Source organism: Hetaerina americana, unplaced genomic scaffold (genome assembly GCF_022747635.1).
Source record: "Hetaerina americana unplaced genomic scaffold, ioHetAmer1.1.p SCAF_3, whole genome shotgun sequence".
Classification (NCBI taxonomy): domain Eukaryota; kingdom Metazoa; phylum Arthropoda; class Insecta; order Odonata; family Calopterygidae; genus Hetaerina; species Hetaerina americana.
Genome location: NW_027286874.1, coordinates 91,746,333 through 91,764,425, shown reverse-complemented (window position 1 = coordinate 91,764,425; position 18,093 = coordinate 91,746,333). Strand labels below are relative to the sequence as shown.

The 18,093-nt window shown below is 34.7% G+C and overlaps 1 protein-coding gene across 1 annotated transcript in view; it reads left to right on the top strand.

Moving 5' to 3' along the window:
• LOC139690464 (collagen alpha-1(II) chain-like) overlaps positions 1–18,093 on the top strand; it is a 93,256-nt gene that overhangs the window by 30,922 nt on the left and 44,241 nt on the right. The window contains exon 3 of the mRNA XM_071587919.1: positions 16,937–17,026. Within this exon, the coding sequence (XP_071444020.1) occupies positions 16,937–17,026 (90 nt within the window). The remainder of the gene's footprint in view (positions 1–16,936; positions 17,027–18,093) is intronic.

Below are 18,093 nucleotides of genomic sequence, written 5' to 3'. Positions count from 1 at the left end.
TTTGGCATTAGCAACCACAGTCAGAGCCGTTGAAAATCACTGGAAGCTTAGCAGAAAATCGTAGTGCAACCAAGTATTAAATTGCAGATGGTTTTCAAGTTGGTCTTAGTCATCGCCTCACTATGGAAAATATAAATGTGCAATAATGCACCATTTGTGCCCCCCTCCTCTTTTTTACTTCCTTCAAATAGTCAGTAGTCACACTGACTTGCTTTGGGACAAGATGCTATTACCAAAGCAGTGTCAACGCGAGAAAAGATTATGAGCAGAGACGAAAGGAAAAAATTAATGTATCATTAGTTTGAACCCAAAAAGGAGTGTAATCAATTAAAATACACTGTCTTTTAGTCAAAAAATGATAGTTTAGTACAAAAATAATTATATATTTTTCACCAAGATTTTATTTCTTCAATAATATTCATGGAGTTTTCCCCCATCCATTACCACCTCAATTTCTTCTGCACAAAGTGTTTGGAAATTGAAATTATGATATTATGCGGTAAAATTCTTATTAGCATGTTTTTCTTTGCTTTTTCATTTAGGCATAAAAAGTATAAAAGTAAGTGGGTACATCTGAATCCTAATGACTTAGCCAGCCTTTCAGTGAAGTAAATGTAGGAAACATTTTCATGTATTTGTAAGTTCTCAGCATAAGATGTTCCGTTATTGTTGTGGAAGTATTTTAAAAATAATGCATGCAAACAAGTGTAAGACCTTTTATTTTCCCGGTACATTTCATGGATTATTACTTGTCCCATTCATCCACCCTTCCCAATACTCCAGAGTACAACAGTACATTTCTCAGAAATTATTCCAGAGAGTTTACAGTTCACTTGGATCAGTGCATTGGCTCACAAATCATTCTACTCTGCATTTACTCTGATCTGTGATCTTGGTAGTGATCTGCTGAATGGCATGTGCTCCATGGTTTGCTCCCCTTTGCTCCAAATCATTGAGGTTGTTTGTGATTAGAACCAGTTAAAAAATCTTAAGGAACAGTACTTTTCAACTATTGGGCTCCAGTTTAATTCCCTGTTAATTACAAACCATTAATGTTTATTACAGCTATACATACAACAAAACTGTCTGATACAATAGAGTAACCATCTTCACAAACCAGCTTAAATGACTGCTAAAAGGGACAAAAATATTGTACAATCAGTTATGAATGTAATTATAACTGTCCTGTTAACACCCGTTTACCTGTAAACAAAAAATGTGGGGAATCAAGATGGTGTGGTGGCTAACATATGGGCTTCCCAATGAGAGGCCCCGGGTTCGAATTCTGGAGACAACAGATATATTTTAGTGGTATCCCAATCCCTACTTGATGTGCTCAGTGGAGAGCCCTTTGAGTGAACACAAAGTCCGTCGGATGGGACATTTAACTGTGGACCCCTTGGCATCTTTCGATAAGAGGAGGCTAATGCTGATGCCAGATTTCTCTCTACCCTTCCTTTCCTATCCATCCCTTATGGTGCAAATGACCTTAGCTGTTGGTCACCTCCCCTAAAAACTAAAACTACCAATAGAAAAAATGTGATTGTAATTAATTTACAATAGAACATTGATTATTTGTGATAATTGAGAAGTTTTGGTGGGAAAAAGATCACGATGGATAATATGATGCATGCAAATTCCCAGGCTGCTATGACCTTATAAAAAGAGACGTTTCAGGCGTGATATGATGGAATATCATGATTAATTAAAAATTGACAATTTTCCACAAAATAAAATTTATTAGGACTGGTTTCCATGTAATTACATCATCATCAGGAGATTGGAAAATTTCCAATTTTTAATTAATTACTATGACCTTATCCAGTGGCACATTATAAAGCCTGCATCTATCAGTGAATTTTTTCTTTGTCATTTTCCTGATCCATTTATTCATTCTATTTACCCTTGCTAAAGATGTCCAGTAACTTGCAGTTTTTATATGTCATAATTATGCAGTAATATCAACAACAAAAGTTTATATTCATGTTATGTCACCAGTCAAAAAATTCATACCACCATTTCCCTACCTTTCACATAAGTATGGCAGTAATTGCTTTCAATTATTTATCGCAAACTTGTGTTCATTACATAAAATGTATAGATATATCTATTGCAAATTATATTCCCACTGCATATCACATTTAATTCAGACTTGAGACGGCGGCACACAAGTTTTAAGGATGGTATCTGTCAGCATCCACTGCCTCTCTCCCCAAATAAGTTAATCGCGGGTAACATTGTTGCTAAGAATGCTTCCCTCTACTTATGCAGTATAATTTGAGACCGCCTGTCAGAGGTCTCAGCAGTCCCAGTACATCTACTATGATCCTTCTCTCACCTCTCTTAGAGCTAGCAAATTAAGGCCACTGACCTCCGCTTTTGTCAAAAATTTGATTGAATCTTCATGAATTAAATTGTGCTCATGTAATTAACATTAAATGAATATCTCTAAATTATGTTTACATATATTTTACGCACCTCATCCCGTCTTTTTAAAATTTTTCTGCAGTAAACATAAATATTTGGAATTTTTTTTAAGCAGTTTATGTATAACTTGCATAGGTTTTACTGAATTGGAGCAGTTGTTTAGAAGACTCATTATGAGTTCTTCTTGAGTGAAGTTCTATGCATGTGAGTCATGAGAATAAATTACTTTATGTCAGGATGAATTTTCAAATCAACGAAATTCCACAACATATGCTGCTAGCTATCTGTGAAGAAGGAGTGAATGGGAGGAGAATGAATGCATATTACTAGAAAGAATGAATAATCCACCTACCTGATAATTGAGCTTTCGATGAGAGGCACGTCACTGTATTGAAATAACAGTTTCAATTAACATATTACACATGGTTCTACTGGAAACATCTGACTGTTATTCATTCAATAACTGTTTAATTTTCAATAATCATTATTGCATATTTCATAATCATTTTTTGACTGCTTGTTATTGAAATTGTGATTTTTTATGATGACGCAATGACTTTGAAAAAACCACCCCACTTATCATAATCATAATACATGGAAAACAACTACATATATTAGCAATACTTGTTGTTGCCTAATGAAGAATATAGTTTGATGCCATTTGCATTGATATGGAGTACATGTATCTTTAAGAATAAAGTTAAAGTTATGGTAGCAACAAGAAATATATAAACCCTAGAATATGCTGATTTCACTGAGCACCACTGTGTGAGAGTGTTTATGAAATTGGATTCTGCTCAAACTCAAGAAGCACACTGATCACTTGAAACATTCAGTTGCAAGCCTACCCTGGCTTATCACTATAGGTTTCACTTCTCTCAATTGTTGAGGCTGGTGTTCGTCATCTGCCCTTTGAAATTAATATTTCTGGCTTTAATTAGTTCCTTTCTAAACAGTGTGTATCACAATGTTAATAGCAAGCAGTTATTAGTGAACATTTTCCTTGGATATTAACCCAAAATTCGATCATATTTGCGTAGAACTTTACCCATGATTAATTCAAAAATTGACTTGGAAAACTCAGGAAAACAAATTCAGACATTTGAGCAACTTAGTAAAAGCATGAGATAAATATAGCTAGACAAAAAGGAGGGGCTAAGGTTGGGAAAATGGGAGAGAGAAGTTGGAGGCATGTTCATTTCAGTTTTCCAAAGCTATCTGTCACCTACTGTTCTTCTTAGGAGGGGGAAGGTATGCAGGGGACACAGGTCCGCATCCTTCATTTCCAACATCATGCCCTCCCCTTCTGTAGTTATATAAACATTATGCTCGTTTTTCACTTGTGCATGAAGTGTGGTGCAATGTGTCATGCCACTACCAAATAAAAAAGAGGAAAATTACTAATTTAATTCTAATTATGGACTATAGATGGTAATAGCTCTTTATTTAATTGTTTATATATTTAGGTTAATGCTTCTTATCGCATTATTTTCATCTTTGAATTCCCCTCTCATATTGTGGCAGACCTAGAATTATGCTCTTTATCGATTTCAATGCCAATATGCATCGCTCCTCTTATATATTGACATTGCTGTGTCAATGTAATGACAGACGTTTTGAAAACTATTGGGTTAAATTGATAAAAATCCATTGGCCATATTAGTTTTCCTTGCAGAATAGTCTTAAGTACCTAGTATTCACGCATTATAATCCTTTTCCTTTTTTCATCTTGGCACATGTAACAAAAAAGAAATTTCAAGTTTTGGCTTAAGGCTATATGTTGTTTTGTCAATAACTACTGAGGCTTTGTCTTGAAATGCATATGTTATTACTTTTGTAGGATGGTTTGGCACAAAATATTAATGGACCACCAATAAAATGTATGCATAAGTAAATTTTATGTAGAACTTTAGCATTGTGGAGGACTGATAGGTATGATGTGGAAACTCGATAATTGTGGGAGTAATCAGTTGGAGAAAGTATACATTGCCTTAGTGATTCAATGGTAAATTGTTTGCAATACACATTTGGAAGTCCAGTGATTTGTCTATTGCACCTTCCCACCATGGGTATGCATGAGAATATGTACTCAGCCTTCACTGCCCCCCAACTTCTCCTTTGAAAACATACTCATCTAACATCTTCATACCCTCATTTATCCCTTGTGTCATCCCTGAAACCTTACTGACAATTGCTGCTGCTGCTGCTGTTGAAGATGTTGAGAATGTGGGCCGGTGGCGCTGTACCTTTGAAGGTGTCTCCCATGAAGATGGTGAAACATGGAACCCTGATTCATGCACAACTTGCAGTTGCTCCCTCGGGCGGGTCCAGTGCCACACAATTCAAGGCTGTACAGGTCTCTGTCTTTTATTCTCCATCTCTCAGTGTCTTTTTGTCATTATCCCCCCTATCTACACAACTAAAACTTTGTTTAGTGCTAAATGCTTTGCCTTTTTTATGGTTTTAGCTTTACAAACTAATAACTATTCTTTTAGCTTTCCAAGCGATTAGATTTTTATCCTGTTAGCTTTCCACACTATTAACTTTTGTGAGAATCAACTGTTCATGCAGCTCTGTCAAAGCTCCTTCTCCTATTCTTTCTCAGCCATTTTTATGGTTTGGTTTTCTTATAGGTATTAGTTTATAAATGCAAAATTTTAAATTGCCGTTCTGTCAAAGCTTCATTCTCAAGTCTGTGTCCAATTGCTTTGGTGTCAGTTTCTAAAATGACCGCTCACTATTGCATGATCATCAAAGGTTCCTCATTGGCAAATAATTTGAGGCTAGTTGAAATTATTTATTTCTGTAGTTCTGGAGTATCTTCGCTATGCCATCTTTGTTCATCCTGCATGCTAAGTGAATCATTTGATATATATTAAAACAATTACTCCACTCCTTGGTGCACCTGGGGAAGTAGCTTAATGAAGCTACTCTTCACTCCACTTACACAGGGCTTCTAACTGACCCTTCATTTCATTTTTCTACGCGCAATGGCTTTCCTTCTCTAAATGGCAATGGCCCCAATCCAAGGGCTATCAGTCCTCTATCCCAAAGACTAACAATCTTGGCTTTAGCATATATTCAACCATTGGTGAAAATCCTCTGACTTGAATCACCCATTTCTATGTGACTAGTTCTTGAAAAAGCCCCTATTTTGCACCCACATCAGGAATTGACTTGACTCTTGTAAACTGCTGATGTAAATGGCCAAACGCAAGAATTCTATTAGTATAAACCCATTCTACTCTAAGGGCTGGTTCTGAAGGGTGAGGAAACATTCCAAGGAATCGCCATATCATGCTTATTGTGCAATTTATAGTAGGCGACTGCCTAGGGCACATAATTGCCTGAAGGTTCCAAAAATTAGAATGATGCAGTTATGAAATAAGGATGCCAAAAGAAAACATTTTCCAGGATATGAAAATGCCTCCATCTATCCCTTAATGAGGGTGCTGGGATGGAAGATCCTTCAATAGTTTTGGAAGGATCTTCCTCCTGAGACATTCTCAGGCTGGCTTTTGCTGGAACTGAAAAATTTGTATCGGTATTCATTTATAGAGTGAGGATCATATTTACTATTTTAATCCAACATAATTTTTTCTCTCTAAGACTGTTAAACATATTATAAAGGTAATGAACTCTTTGATAATTTAGATAAATGATAATTTTATTGGAATTAAAATTATTCATATTTCATGAATTGCTACTATAATGAACTTTAATAATTAATTGATCAGGTGATATTCACGCGTTTGGTCTAAGGTGTGACTTAGCATCCTTTTTTCTACATAGAGAGGTTAGTTAGTTATGCCAATAAAGTTAAGAATGAACATTGGTTCCATTAAAGTATGAATTGGCAATATTGTGCACAAACTCAGGATCTCCAATACAGAATTTTCCCAGTAGTTTCCTTTGAGATGATTCACACCCACCAATGACTATGTGGCTGGTCTCTTATTCACTATATTAATGATATTCATGAATTAAAAATGTATGCAGTTGACAGAAAGTGTGAACTTCTCTCATTTGAAGACATTTGAAGGTGTGAGATTCTCCATTTATCTTAAAAAAAACGAGGAGCCTTTTCCACAAAAAAGTACTGGGCATGTTAGGGGAGGAGGGAGGGTTTTTGGGAGAAATTCAAAGGAGGTAGGAAAAATGGATACTGAGCATTATAATTGGTAGTTGAATGTTGAAAGCTAAGATAGCAGGAAAAGTGATTAGCAAATAAGGTATGGAGAGGAAAATAATAGGAATGTTGGAAGGGATGAAGGTTGGCAGAAAGTATATGGGATTAAAGAAGTTTATTTTAGTGTAGACTTTATTGTTGCATTGTGTTAGGTGAAGAATATTTATGAAATGCAGCTGTGAAAGAGAAATGTCACAGTATCAGTCTGTGGGTCTATCCAACACCTAACTTAAATTTTTAGCTACCGATAACAATATAAATTTCACTTTTATCAGTGTACCCAAAATAAATTATGTATTTATCCTTTTCAATAATTTGTGCTTGTTCTCCAGTTTTTATTTAAAAGAGGCCAATGTTTGTAAGCAACATGAAATGACTCATATAAGTTCTATCCAATGGATAGGTAAAACAAAATTGGTGAAATTTAATCTGCTACCCATGTACCTAATATATTTTGTATTTGGGTGAAAAAATCAATGTAAAGCCTACCAGTATGTATTTGAATGAACCATTCAAACAAAGTAATAGAAAGGTTATGACAACCCTGAGCTATATATAGGTGGTCCTGGGAATATTCTAACTCCTTGTAAATCAAAATTGATTAAATTGTTATCATTAATGGGATGCTAAAGGAATATTAGAGTTATCTTAAATATCTTTTGGATGTCCCAGTGACATTCCTATAACCCTCTGAGGTATTACCATGATGTCTCAGAAAGCTCACTGCATAGTTAGGGGTCTCAGAGACATCTCATTGTTCCATGATGCCCCTCAAAAATCATTAGGACTTCTCAGAATATTGATTGATGTCTCAGAAATATCTCTGATACTGCTCCAACTATAAGTTGGATCTCAAATGACTCAAACATTTTAGTTTCTCCGAACACTATCTGTTGATAAAAATTGTTTTAGCATAATGATGATGGGCAAAATGATAAAATGTAGGCACTACAAAGAGTCCAAACATTGAACTAAGTCATTAAATAAAAATTTAAAATCAAAATCTATTAATTAGGTTTGGCAGGTTTTCTGTACATGCAACATTTTTCTGTTTTTCATCATTCATTTTCTTACAATAATTATGCATTGGTGGAAGAGTACAGCAAAATTGCTGAGATCTTCTTGGTGTTGTGGCCTGATTGCAAATACCCTCTGGAAATAAATTTTCATGGTAAAGAGGATTTTCAGTAAATGTAACCCTCAGATGCCTCTGGTATTAGGTGGCAGGTTACTGCTTGCTCCTTAAAATTACACATTCTTTCAAGAAAACTTAATTACCCTTCACCAAATTGTATACCCTAGGGGTAAGGTAAAGCACCTGGCCTCTTCCAATTGAATCGAGTTGCGAGTATCTGGATAGAGCCAAGTATGAGACTTATGGCTGACATGATATCTTACCGTCACTTTTAGCAGGCTTTAGTCTTTGTGGCTATGAACCTTGATTTATAAAGGTCTGCCATAGCAAAGGCTGCAAAGCCCAACTATCTGGAAGTAGAGAAAAAACTATTTGCACAAACTCTTGGTCAAAGAATTGTGCAATATCTCTGAGACATCTCATGGGGACCAAGGAGTATATGTCTCATAGCTTTATCAGATTTATCTCAAAGACTTATAACACATGTATCTGTACTGACATGCAGATGACACCATGGTTTTTGGATTACTCTGACAATGTTCAATCTGGCTGGCCACAAGTCATCTGATTGATGAGGTCATCCAGCCAGATAGAATAATGCAGGAGTAATGAGTTAACTCTGATGTCATTTTTCAAAGATGTCTGTGATATTTGATACCAGGGTAATTCATCTGAGAAACAAATTGTACATGTGGCTACTCATTCCATATGACAAATTAATAATATGAAATAAAGATTCTTGTGCATTATTGTCAGTATGAGCCTTCAGTTAAGCTCACTGCATACATTGTTACTGATCAAGTTAAAATATTGACCAGCTTTGAAAGCCTTCTTACCTCAACCCATTTCTGCTGAATGTAGACTTTTTCTTCAACAACCATATGTATCATTTATTGTCGGATATACATAATGATAGTAATAATAAAAGTATGTTTATGCTTCATTTAGCACAAGGGATGCGTTCCAAAGAATCTTTGCCCTCAGTAAATGTGCGTAAAGGGAGATAATTCAATTAAGGGAAATAGGGGTGCATTGTATGTACCATAAAAATTCATCAGTTAAAGCGATACAAACTAAACAACTTTGATTTGAAAGGTTTAGAAATGTATTTCTGTGATGATATTGAACCTTACTATTATCTTCAAAGACAGTATAGACATAAATTAGCTTGTTCTGCGATAAATATCTTCTGACGTGAAGCTTTGATACAGTGTATGTGAGGCACTTCATATTATTACTGTGAAGCAATCTTTGAATCAAATCTTATATATTTTTCCAACTAATGCGCTATGCAAATGTGTGAGTCATTATTTGGAAGTAGCCATGGCAGATTCAATTGAATTTATTTATTTTTCTAATTGTTTTCTTTGCTCAAATTCATGTTACAAACTGATGAAGTTGGAAGCTTAAACATCTGTATGCACAAAGTCAGTCTGACTCCAATAATTTTTAAAGTGCTATTATCACTTTCATTTTATTCTCATGATTTTGGGGTATGAGTTAGGGTGGCGGATAGTGTACAGGCTTCCCACCTTGAGGGCCTGGATTTGTATTCCAGTGGTAGCAGAAGATTTTTTAAGAGATAACCTGATCTCTACTTGAGTGCATTGTGTAGAGCACTTCAAGTGGAGTACATCCTTGTCGAAAGGGCTGTGGATCCCTTAGTACCATTTATTAAGAGTAGGCTATATCTGACACTGAGATTCTCTTCACCCTTCTCGCATTCTATGAAAAATCGTACTTCTTCCAAATTTCCCACCTATCCTTAATTTTGCAGCATCCACTGTTGGTCACCTCATGTAATAACTATTGCTATTACTACTAGAGATTTATACTTTTCCTTATAAATTTTGAAAGACTTAGAATTTAGAATAAGAGGATTAGAAATTAGATAAGAGGATTAGAATAGAAGAATTTAGAAATGAGGTATGGCTGTACGTATTAAAATAAGTATTGTGGCTTTTGCAATGTTTAAAGAGATTAAAACTAGGGATTTGATAATATTAGTAATTTTCATCTTAATTGTTTACATGTGGTTTCCTACTAAATATGAGTCATGTATTTTAGAGGATTGTTGACTTATTTATTCAGGTTGGTGGTCTAGGAATTGCAGAACTAGGTACCACTTGTCCGTGCAAAGTGCAATCATCTGGGGAAAAGGAGATGGTTAAGGTCTAGAGGTCAGGGGGGAAATCGTGGAAGAAAGAGCTGCTAAATTACTCAAATTAGCAATGAAGAAGCTGTACAGCTAATTGGTATAATCTCTGCTCATGACAATATTTTCAAATCATGACATATCATGCCTTTAGGATAGTTATATATAAAGTCAATTTTTTATCAACTTATTCTAAAGCTCACAAAAGTACTAATGTGCAATTGCTTTAGAGTTTTGAAACTTTCTATTAGTTTCAAAATGGATATAAATGTTGCGTTTTTTTCCAGCTGTTCTGTCATTGTGTTTCAACATCTTCCTGGGCTTCTATATATTATATTTAAATGAATATTTAAGTTCACAGAATATTATTATTATTGGTATGCTACCATTTCAGGCAGGTTTTAGATGAACACAGAATGAACAAAAGTACAATGATATATTTCTTTGCCTATCCTAACAAAACACAACTTGACATCACTATGTCAAGTCACTATGATAAACACTTCTTCAATTTCACATATTTCCTTCCTCCCTTCATTCCATCCAACTTACTCTGCTTCCAACTTTCCTACCTCCTTTGGATTTCTCCCAACAATTCTTTCTCCCCCCACCATGCTTGGCACATCCTTATTTGTTTCCCTTTCTGTCCTTTTCACACTTTACATCCTTCTCCACACATATTTCAAAAACCTCCAATCCATACCTATCATCTTGCTTCAACAACCACACTTCTGCTTCACACAAAACCATGCTCCATATCAAAGTTTTACTGAGCATGTCCCAATCAACCTTACTCAATGTTCCTGTCATCAATGCCCTCTTCCTTTTGAAAGATCCTTGCCTAACGCAATTCTTCTTCTTATGTCCCTGCTACTTGGACCATTTTGGTCTAGAACATTTGTAAGCAAGGTAAACTGTTCCATCTATACTGGTCTATAATCTCGTATCAAAATTTGTAACTCAGCTTTCCTCTTTCTTACAAACTGCATAACCTTTATTTTTTTTTACTTTGATTCTCACTCTATATCTATCACACTAGTTTTATAGTGTGATCAGCAATGGTTTTAGCTCCATGATTGACTGGCTAAGTAAACATTGATGATCCATAAACCTTATTGATTTCATGAATCTTGTGCTAGCTTTCATTCCTATCACCAGTTCTTCCCATGTCTCTTTTACTTTTTCTCTGCATTCAAGTGGAAAAAAATTGGTAATAATGGACACCTTTGCCTTACCCCTTCATTCTCATAGCTCTGACCACCTTTATTCTCCATTTGCTTTGCCCACCTGGGCAGTCTGAAGCATCTAAAGGTTAAGGATATTTGCAATAAATTTATTAATTCTATTCAATTTATTCTGTAAAATGCCTTCTCAAAATCAATGAAACAAACAATTCCTGATTGTATTTTATAACTTTGTTACTACTATGGCATCATGTGTGTCTCATCCCTTTGTGAATACAAACCAATCATCCCATAAGGAATGATGGCCTCCTCTTCATCCTCTTATTGATGATCATTAGTGCAACTTTAGCTGCATGCAAAATCAAATTTATCGTTCTGCAGTCCACATGTATAGCTACCTTTCCCTTTTTTTGCAATGGAAACTAAAACAGATCTGATGAAATCTCCTAGCCAAATCCCTCCCTCTTAAATGCTATGAATTAGCCCTAAAAAAGACAGTGCTTTAATCTTCCCATAGAGGGCAAAAATTTTACCTTTACCTTTGTAAACTTTCCATATCCTTGCAACTGCATCTTCCACCATGTTCCTCTTATTTTCATTCCTCAATTTATTGTTTAACTCTGTGTATTTTCTTCTATCTAATTCTCTTTTCACATTCTTCTATTACCTCTCATATATCTCTCTAGTCAACTCATCTTTAATCTATGTTTTCTTTGTCCCTTTCCTATTTACTTTTCCTGTAGTTTTTTTGCAGCTATAGATATCCCTTTATTGATATGTTCATTTTTCTTCTCTTGTACCCATCTCCCTATCCTCACTCATAATATTCTCTACAGCCAGCTGGTTCTCCTTTCTTTTCATCCTGGTTAGTGCTTCTATGCTCCATTTTCTCAAAATTTTTCCCTGGTTTATCCTCCTGAATCAGATACTACACTTCATTAGGTTTAAATCATGGTCTGAGTTGGCATTCACTCCCAGGAAACGGTGAAAATTAATCACGCTGTTCCTAAATCTGTGCCTAACCATAATGTAGTCTAACTGATATCTTTTTGAACCCTTGGCAAATATCTATGCCTATTTTGGTGTTCAAACCAAGTATTCATTTTGATTTAAAACTCTATCTCCTACATATTGAAGTAAAGTAAAAACAAATCTGTGCCTAACCCTAATATAATGTAACTGATACCTTTCTGAGTCACCTGGTATTTTCCTATGCCTTTTGTGGTGTCTAAACCAAGTAACCTCTTTTCTCCTGCAAAACTCTATTGCTTTCTTCCTACAGTCATTCCTTTTTCTTAAACTGTAGTCCTCTACCTCACTACCATCTCTCCCTTTGCCTACTGTTGTGTTCCTAACAATCAAATGTTTCCTTCCAGGAGCAATTATTTCAAGAACAAGTATTTCCCATAGTTGATCATGTACCCTGTTGACTTTTTCCTCCCAATGATTGCTAGGTGAAATGTACACCTGAACAGTGACCAAGTTCATTGGTTCAGCTTTTACTTCCACTAATAATATTCTTCCACTTGTCGGCTCCTTATTTTCTTTGCTTCTTCCTACCTTTTTCTACAGCACAATTACCATATCTACCCCTCTGCTATATACTATATTACTCTATAACTATTGCTCCAGTAATTCCCAATATCCTTCCATCTCACCTTGCACAAGCCTAACAGATCTACAGGTATATTTCCTCAATCCACTTCCTGCTTTATGCTTTTTGATTTCTGTCCTCTATATCATTGTCATTGCAAGCCATTATTCTAAGTGGTTCACCCTTTCTATGACATCAAGTTTCTAGTCCATAGGGAAGGAATTGTAACAGGACTCTAAAAATGATATGTGGCTTTGAATAAAGTTTTGAGAAATAAATTTAGGATGTATGTACTTGTAAAATTTCATTCTATGTCCCTTTCTACACTTACACTACCACTTTCTAAATTTATTTGCATTGCATTTTACATCAGTGGATCATAAAAAATGATATAAATGACTGTAATGAGACCCACTTAATTGTTTGTTAATTTATAACTGCCATGTTGTACAAGGCAATCTTGTAATTTCTTTTTTCTGGTATACTACCATTCCGTCTCCCTAAACTGTAGTCCCCACCACAGTAATCAACCCTAAGTTTAGTTTGATAGGTATTAGGAAAGCCTGTGATTTTCCAGGAAGAACTAGTTCCTGAAAAATTATTACAGTTTGCGTGAAGGTGAAAGTGGCCAGAGGCATCTCCAGGAATCCAGTCTGGGCCTTGCAGTCAGTGTCCCAGGGGAATACCCACTGAGTTTCCTGACCCATTTATAATATAAATCACTTTGAAATATGGGGCTGCACAGTTAAGCAAATAGGAGAGAGAATTTTAAAGTTGGCTGCAAAGGATAATCATCACAGGTACCCTGGTGCTCATATATGGCAATTGCCTTTCTCCCCTATTTTGAATTTCAAACCCGCAAATCTTTAAGCAGTGAACTCTTCCACTGAAAAGTGGCTTCTGCACAAGTGTCACCAAGTCCTACAATTTCCTTATATTATCATGCGTTCACCATGACATCATCAATAAAATCCACCCACAGGTATGGCTAACTTCCCTCTGATGGAACATTCTAAAACAAGTAAATGATCTCTTAAAAAGGAGTTGGATACGTGACCTTTTCCTCATGAAATCAATGTGCTTTCTTTATTATTTCTCCCTTTCCTCAGCAAAATACTTTTTGAACATTATGATGGGTGATGGTTGGAAAATGAAGACTGCAGGTGATAAGTTTAAAACTTATTTCTAACATAAATTGTACTCAGCAGGTTTTAAGCAGCTCTCATGCACTTTGACCATATACGAGATCTGTCCAGAAGGTATCCAGCAATTCAATATTTGAGGAAAATAGCCTACCTCGAACAATGAGGCCTTTTTGTCCTTCAAAGTACTCCCCTTGGGATCTCACATATTTATCCAGCATCTCTTCCACTTTTCAAAACAATTGTCAAAGTCCTTTTTCGGATTGATCATCAGTTGCTTTGTCGTATTCTCTTTTATGTCATCAGCATCAAGAACTTTGTGTTACAGTGTAGGGCACTTGTCCCAAGCCACAAACAATGACCCAGATTTTCTTAAAAAGGTAATAACTGGAGATGAGTCATGGTTCTACAACTATGACCCTAAATTAAAAGGCAGTCCTCACAACAGTCGGTTTAATTGTGACCCATGCAATAGTTATAATTCTTTTCTTTAACCAGTTTTAGTGGTTGTTTTTGTTTATTGCAAAAGTTATGCTCCCCTGGTGAATTGCATACATTTGTCAGCATGAGCACTTCTTTAGTCTTTCTAATCCATAGTCATGTATTCCTAGCTGTAGTAAGAAAGTAACTGTGCTTCAATTTTAGAGTCTTGTGGTCAAAGTCATGTGGCATGTGATTCGATTAGTTTAGTCAATGACACAATAGTAAATTTTCTTTATCTTTAGGTTATCAAAGAGAGTAGGAGAAAAGAATTAGTTCTCCATAAATAATATTTTCCAACTCCTTCTTTGTCTCCTAGTCAGCTTCCTTTAAGTTGCATGTGCTGCTCTAATTTGTGTAGTCACCTAGTTGATTTTTCTCTAAATATTTTTTCATGTTATCGGTGTATCCAGTATAGTATACATTTTATAAATATTTATTTCAAAACATTCATGTTTTTATAGATGAGTGTATTGTCTAAATATAACATCTCCTTTGAATGATGGTGTTACTTCACATACTGCCAGGTGCTCAGTTGGGCAATAATATTTGTTTTCATTCAGCATGTCAAAAATAATGCTAATTTCTTGTCCTAGGAGCATGAAAGTGACAGTATTCCTTTTGTGAGTCATGTACATCATGCCATATTGTTGTAACTGTGGCTAAAGACAATGGAAACAAAAAGAGAATCATTTCATGCTCGATAGCATCAAAGTGAGGAGTTGGTACTGCCTGAAAATGGTTTCATTCAATTAGGGCTTTTTCTTTTGCTTGCAGATTACAACATGCTACTCAATGAACTTAGAGATCATTGGGCAGAATTATCCTCTGACCTTGCTTCATAACCGCCATTTTCACTTACTGGCTCATATATTCTTATGCCTGTAGTTCCAAGTTGATGAAAACTTCTGTGTCCCTCATTTTTCACTTAGATCCGATTCATGAAATAAAGTAGGCCAATGAATAAATGTGAATGTCCTTACACAATTTATGTGTATGTGTAAGAAATATGATTGCATTGCATTGGATGAATGGAAATAATTACCAAGGGAAAGAAGAATGTATTGCAGGAGAGAAAAATTCTCATTGAAAGCATACTCAGTTCAGAGGTCTGAAAACAAATGGCATTTCTCAAAGCACAAAATCATGAGAATAGAACTGTGAGGGTAAAAATAATGGCAATCATTTAGGTTATCATCCCCTAATGTGTATCATTTTATTACATCTGCCTTTCTTGAGAAAGGTTGTAGAGTGGGTAGGAGAGGAGAGAAGGCTTAAGTTTGTCTCCACCTTTGGATTTGCTCCAGGATTGTTGTTCCATATGCTCGGTCCAATCCCGTGATGTCACTTCAAAGTTCATGAATGGATATCTCCTTGAAGAATCCCTTCAAATTGCATCATGGTAATAGGAAGCATACAGCTTTTATGAAAAAGTTCCAAATTATGATATACCAAAGAAAGCACTTTCTACGGTGGAATACACACAAACACACCTTATTTGGGCCCTTTTGATCATATGGAAAATTTCAGCGTTTAAGATTAATTTTTAAGAACAAAGAGATATAAGCTTCTGAAATAAAAAAATGTTGGAGAATTACAATCAGATATTGAATTGACATTTGGAAAATATGGAATTAGTTGCAATTGCATGCTAATAAAATATTATGATGTATTACATGCCATGGTTTTAGCTTTGAGAACAAACACCCCCTCTCCATGTTATTTTTTTCGCTAATTTGAATTTTAGAAATGTGGCAAATAAAAAAAAAACTTCATTATGGTTCCTTATGAAGCTTTTGTATGAATAACTTTTCAAGTAAAATATTAATCTAAAGTACAGAAAACTTTGCTTTTTGATTAGAAAGAGTATTTTTAATAACTACCAAGATTATTTACTAAGTAACCAAAATAAATTCAGAAAAACTAATGAGTGAAATAAAGATATATTTAAATTGGAACACATGCAAAATAATAGGTGAAACACTTTGAATTAAAAATATAAGAGAAGTGTAAAGTGATACATACCACCAGTATAGCATTTATGTACATTTAGTGTTGACTGTAAAATTAGTCCTTAGGACTTCTTTAAGGAATTAACTCATCTCCTTCTTTTCATTTTAGTTATTTTTTCTCCTTTCACATAAATTTCTTTTGTCATTGATTTCTCTGGCATGGGAAATTCTGTATTGCTACTCCACACTTAAAGTATATCATTCTGGATAGAAAAAAGATTCTTTAAAGCATATAGAACACTGATAACAGTATTAAAAGAAAACTAATGCCATTGAAAGAGAATATGTAGGTTACATCAATAGAAAAGGGGCTGCGATTGTTTATGGTCAATCAATGTTAAGGTCTCTTACCCAAAGAGTGCCAGATAAGTGATGGTCTAATGCTGTATACTCTTCTTTTAAATTGCCCTACTTTTGAATTTTGTACATAGTCCCATAAGTTAGTATTTCCATTTTTGTATGAATGAACTAATTAGTCACACCTCAATTTATAATTAAAAGATATGCCATGAAATTGCTTTTTGTATCCAGACATTTGTAATACACAAAAAGAAGAGTATTTTTATTTATTTTTTTAATTTCAAAGTTTTCACTCCTATTTTGTTTCATAATTTACAGGAAGTAACTGTGCTGATGTAACTTGTGAAGCGATTGATTGCCAGACTCAAAAGTATATTCCATTGGGCCAGTGCTGCCCTGTATGTGCAGGTAAGAACCTGCTTAAATACCTTCTGAGGCTGTAATTATCATTAATAATACAGTTGGGACTTATCATATCTGTCAGATGTGATGTAATAGTACAGGGTTGGCTTTGAGGTAGTTAGTTTACACATTCCCTCACTCTTAGGGGGAAATCATGGGTGCCATTCTAAATACCTTTTAAGTTCATTATTGCTAATATGCTAATAGCCATTGAGAATGAGGAAATAGCTATCAGAAGTCACAAAGTCTCATATTTCGGTAGAAATCGTTATATGAATAGCCACCATACAAGGAGCAGGGAAGTTTCCATTTGCTGTAGAAACAATGGAATAAATGATGTTTACTAGGGGTTTATATATTTTTTTCCTTTAGCAAATGAGCTTAAAAAATAAAACAGACTCACAAGAAGAGCAGGTTAATAGGTCATGTTGAATACAGAATGAATTATGATTCTAGATCTGTCACAAAGTGTTGTAAACTCCTTTATTTTATTTTATTATATAGTATAGATTGATTTGTCTTTAATGTTTCCGCCTGTTTAACATATAAGCTTATAGTTTATATTAAGATACTGTGCTACTGTTTTAAGAGAAGTGTTTATGGCTCAAAAAATGGTTTTTTTGGGATATGGGTTCAGTAATCAAGGTTTAGAATAATTTATTGACTGTAATATTACTGAGCATTTCAGTTTGGGTAAATTTTTATGATTAATTATTTGGATTAATTTTACAATGATTTTCTTTAATTAAAATAATTAATCTATACCATAGTTATAATTTTATTTTATCTTTCTGATCAACTGTTACCACTGTGAACAAATCCAACTAATTACATTGCAATGATTAAGGTTTTCACCTCAGAAGTTATGCTATACCAACAACAAGTAGCAAGGATCCACATACACACATATATTATTCGTATAACTTAATGGCAGTTGTGGAATACTAGTAATATTGACTGTAGGAATTCATAATAATTCTAAAAGTTACCAGTAATCAAATGAATTGGTTTATCTAAGTGAATATTGGAAAAAATAACTCCCCTGGGAGAAAAAGAAAAAAGTGAAGGTTATG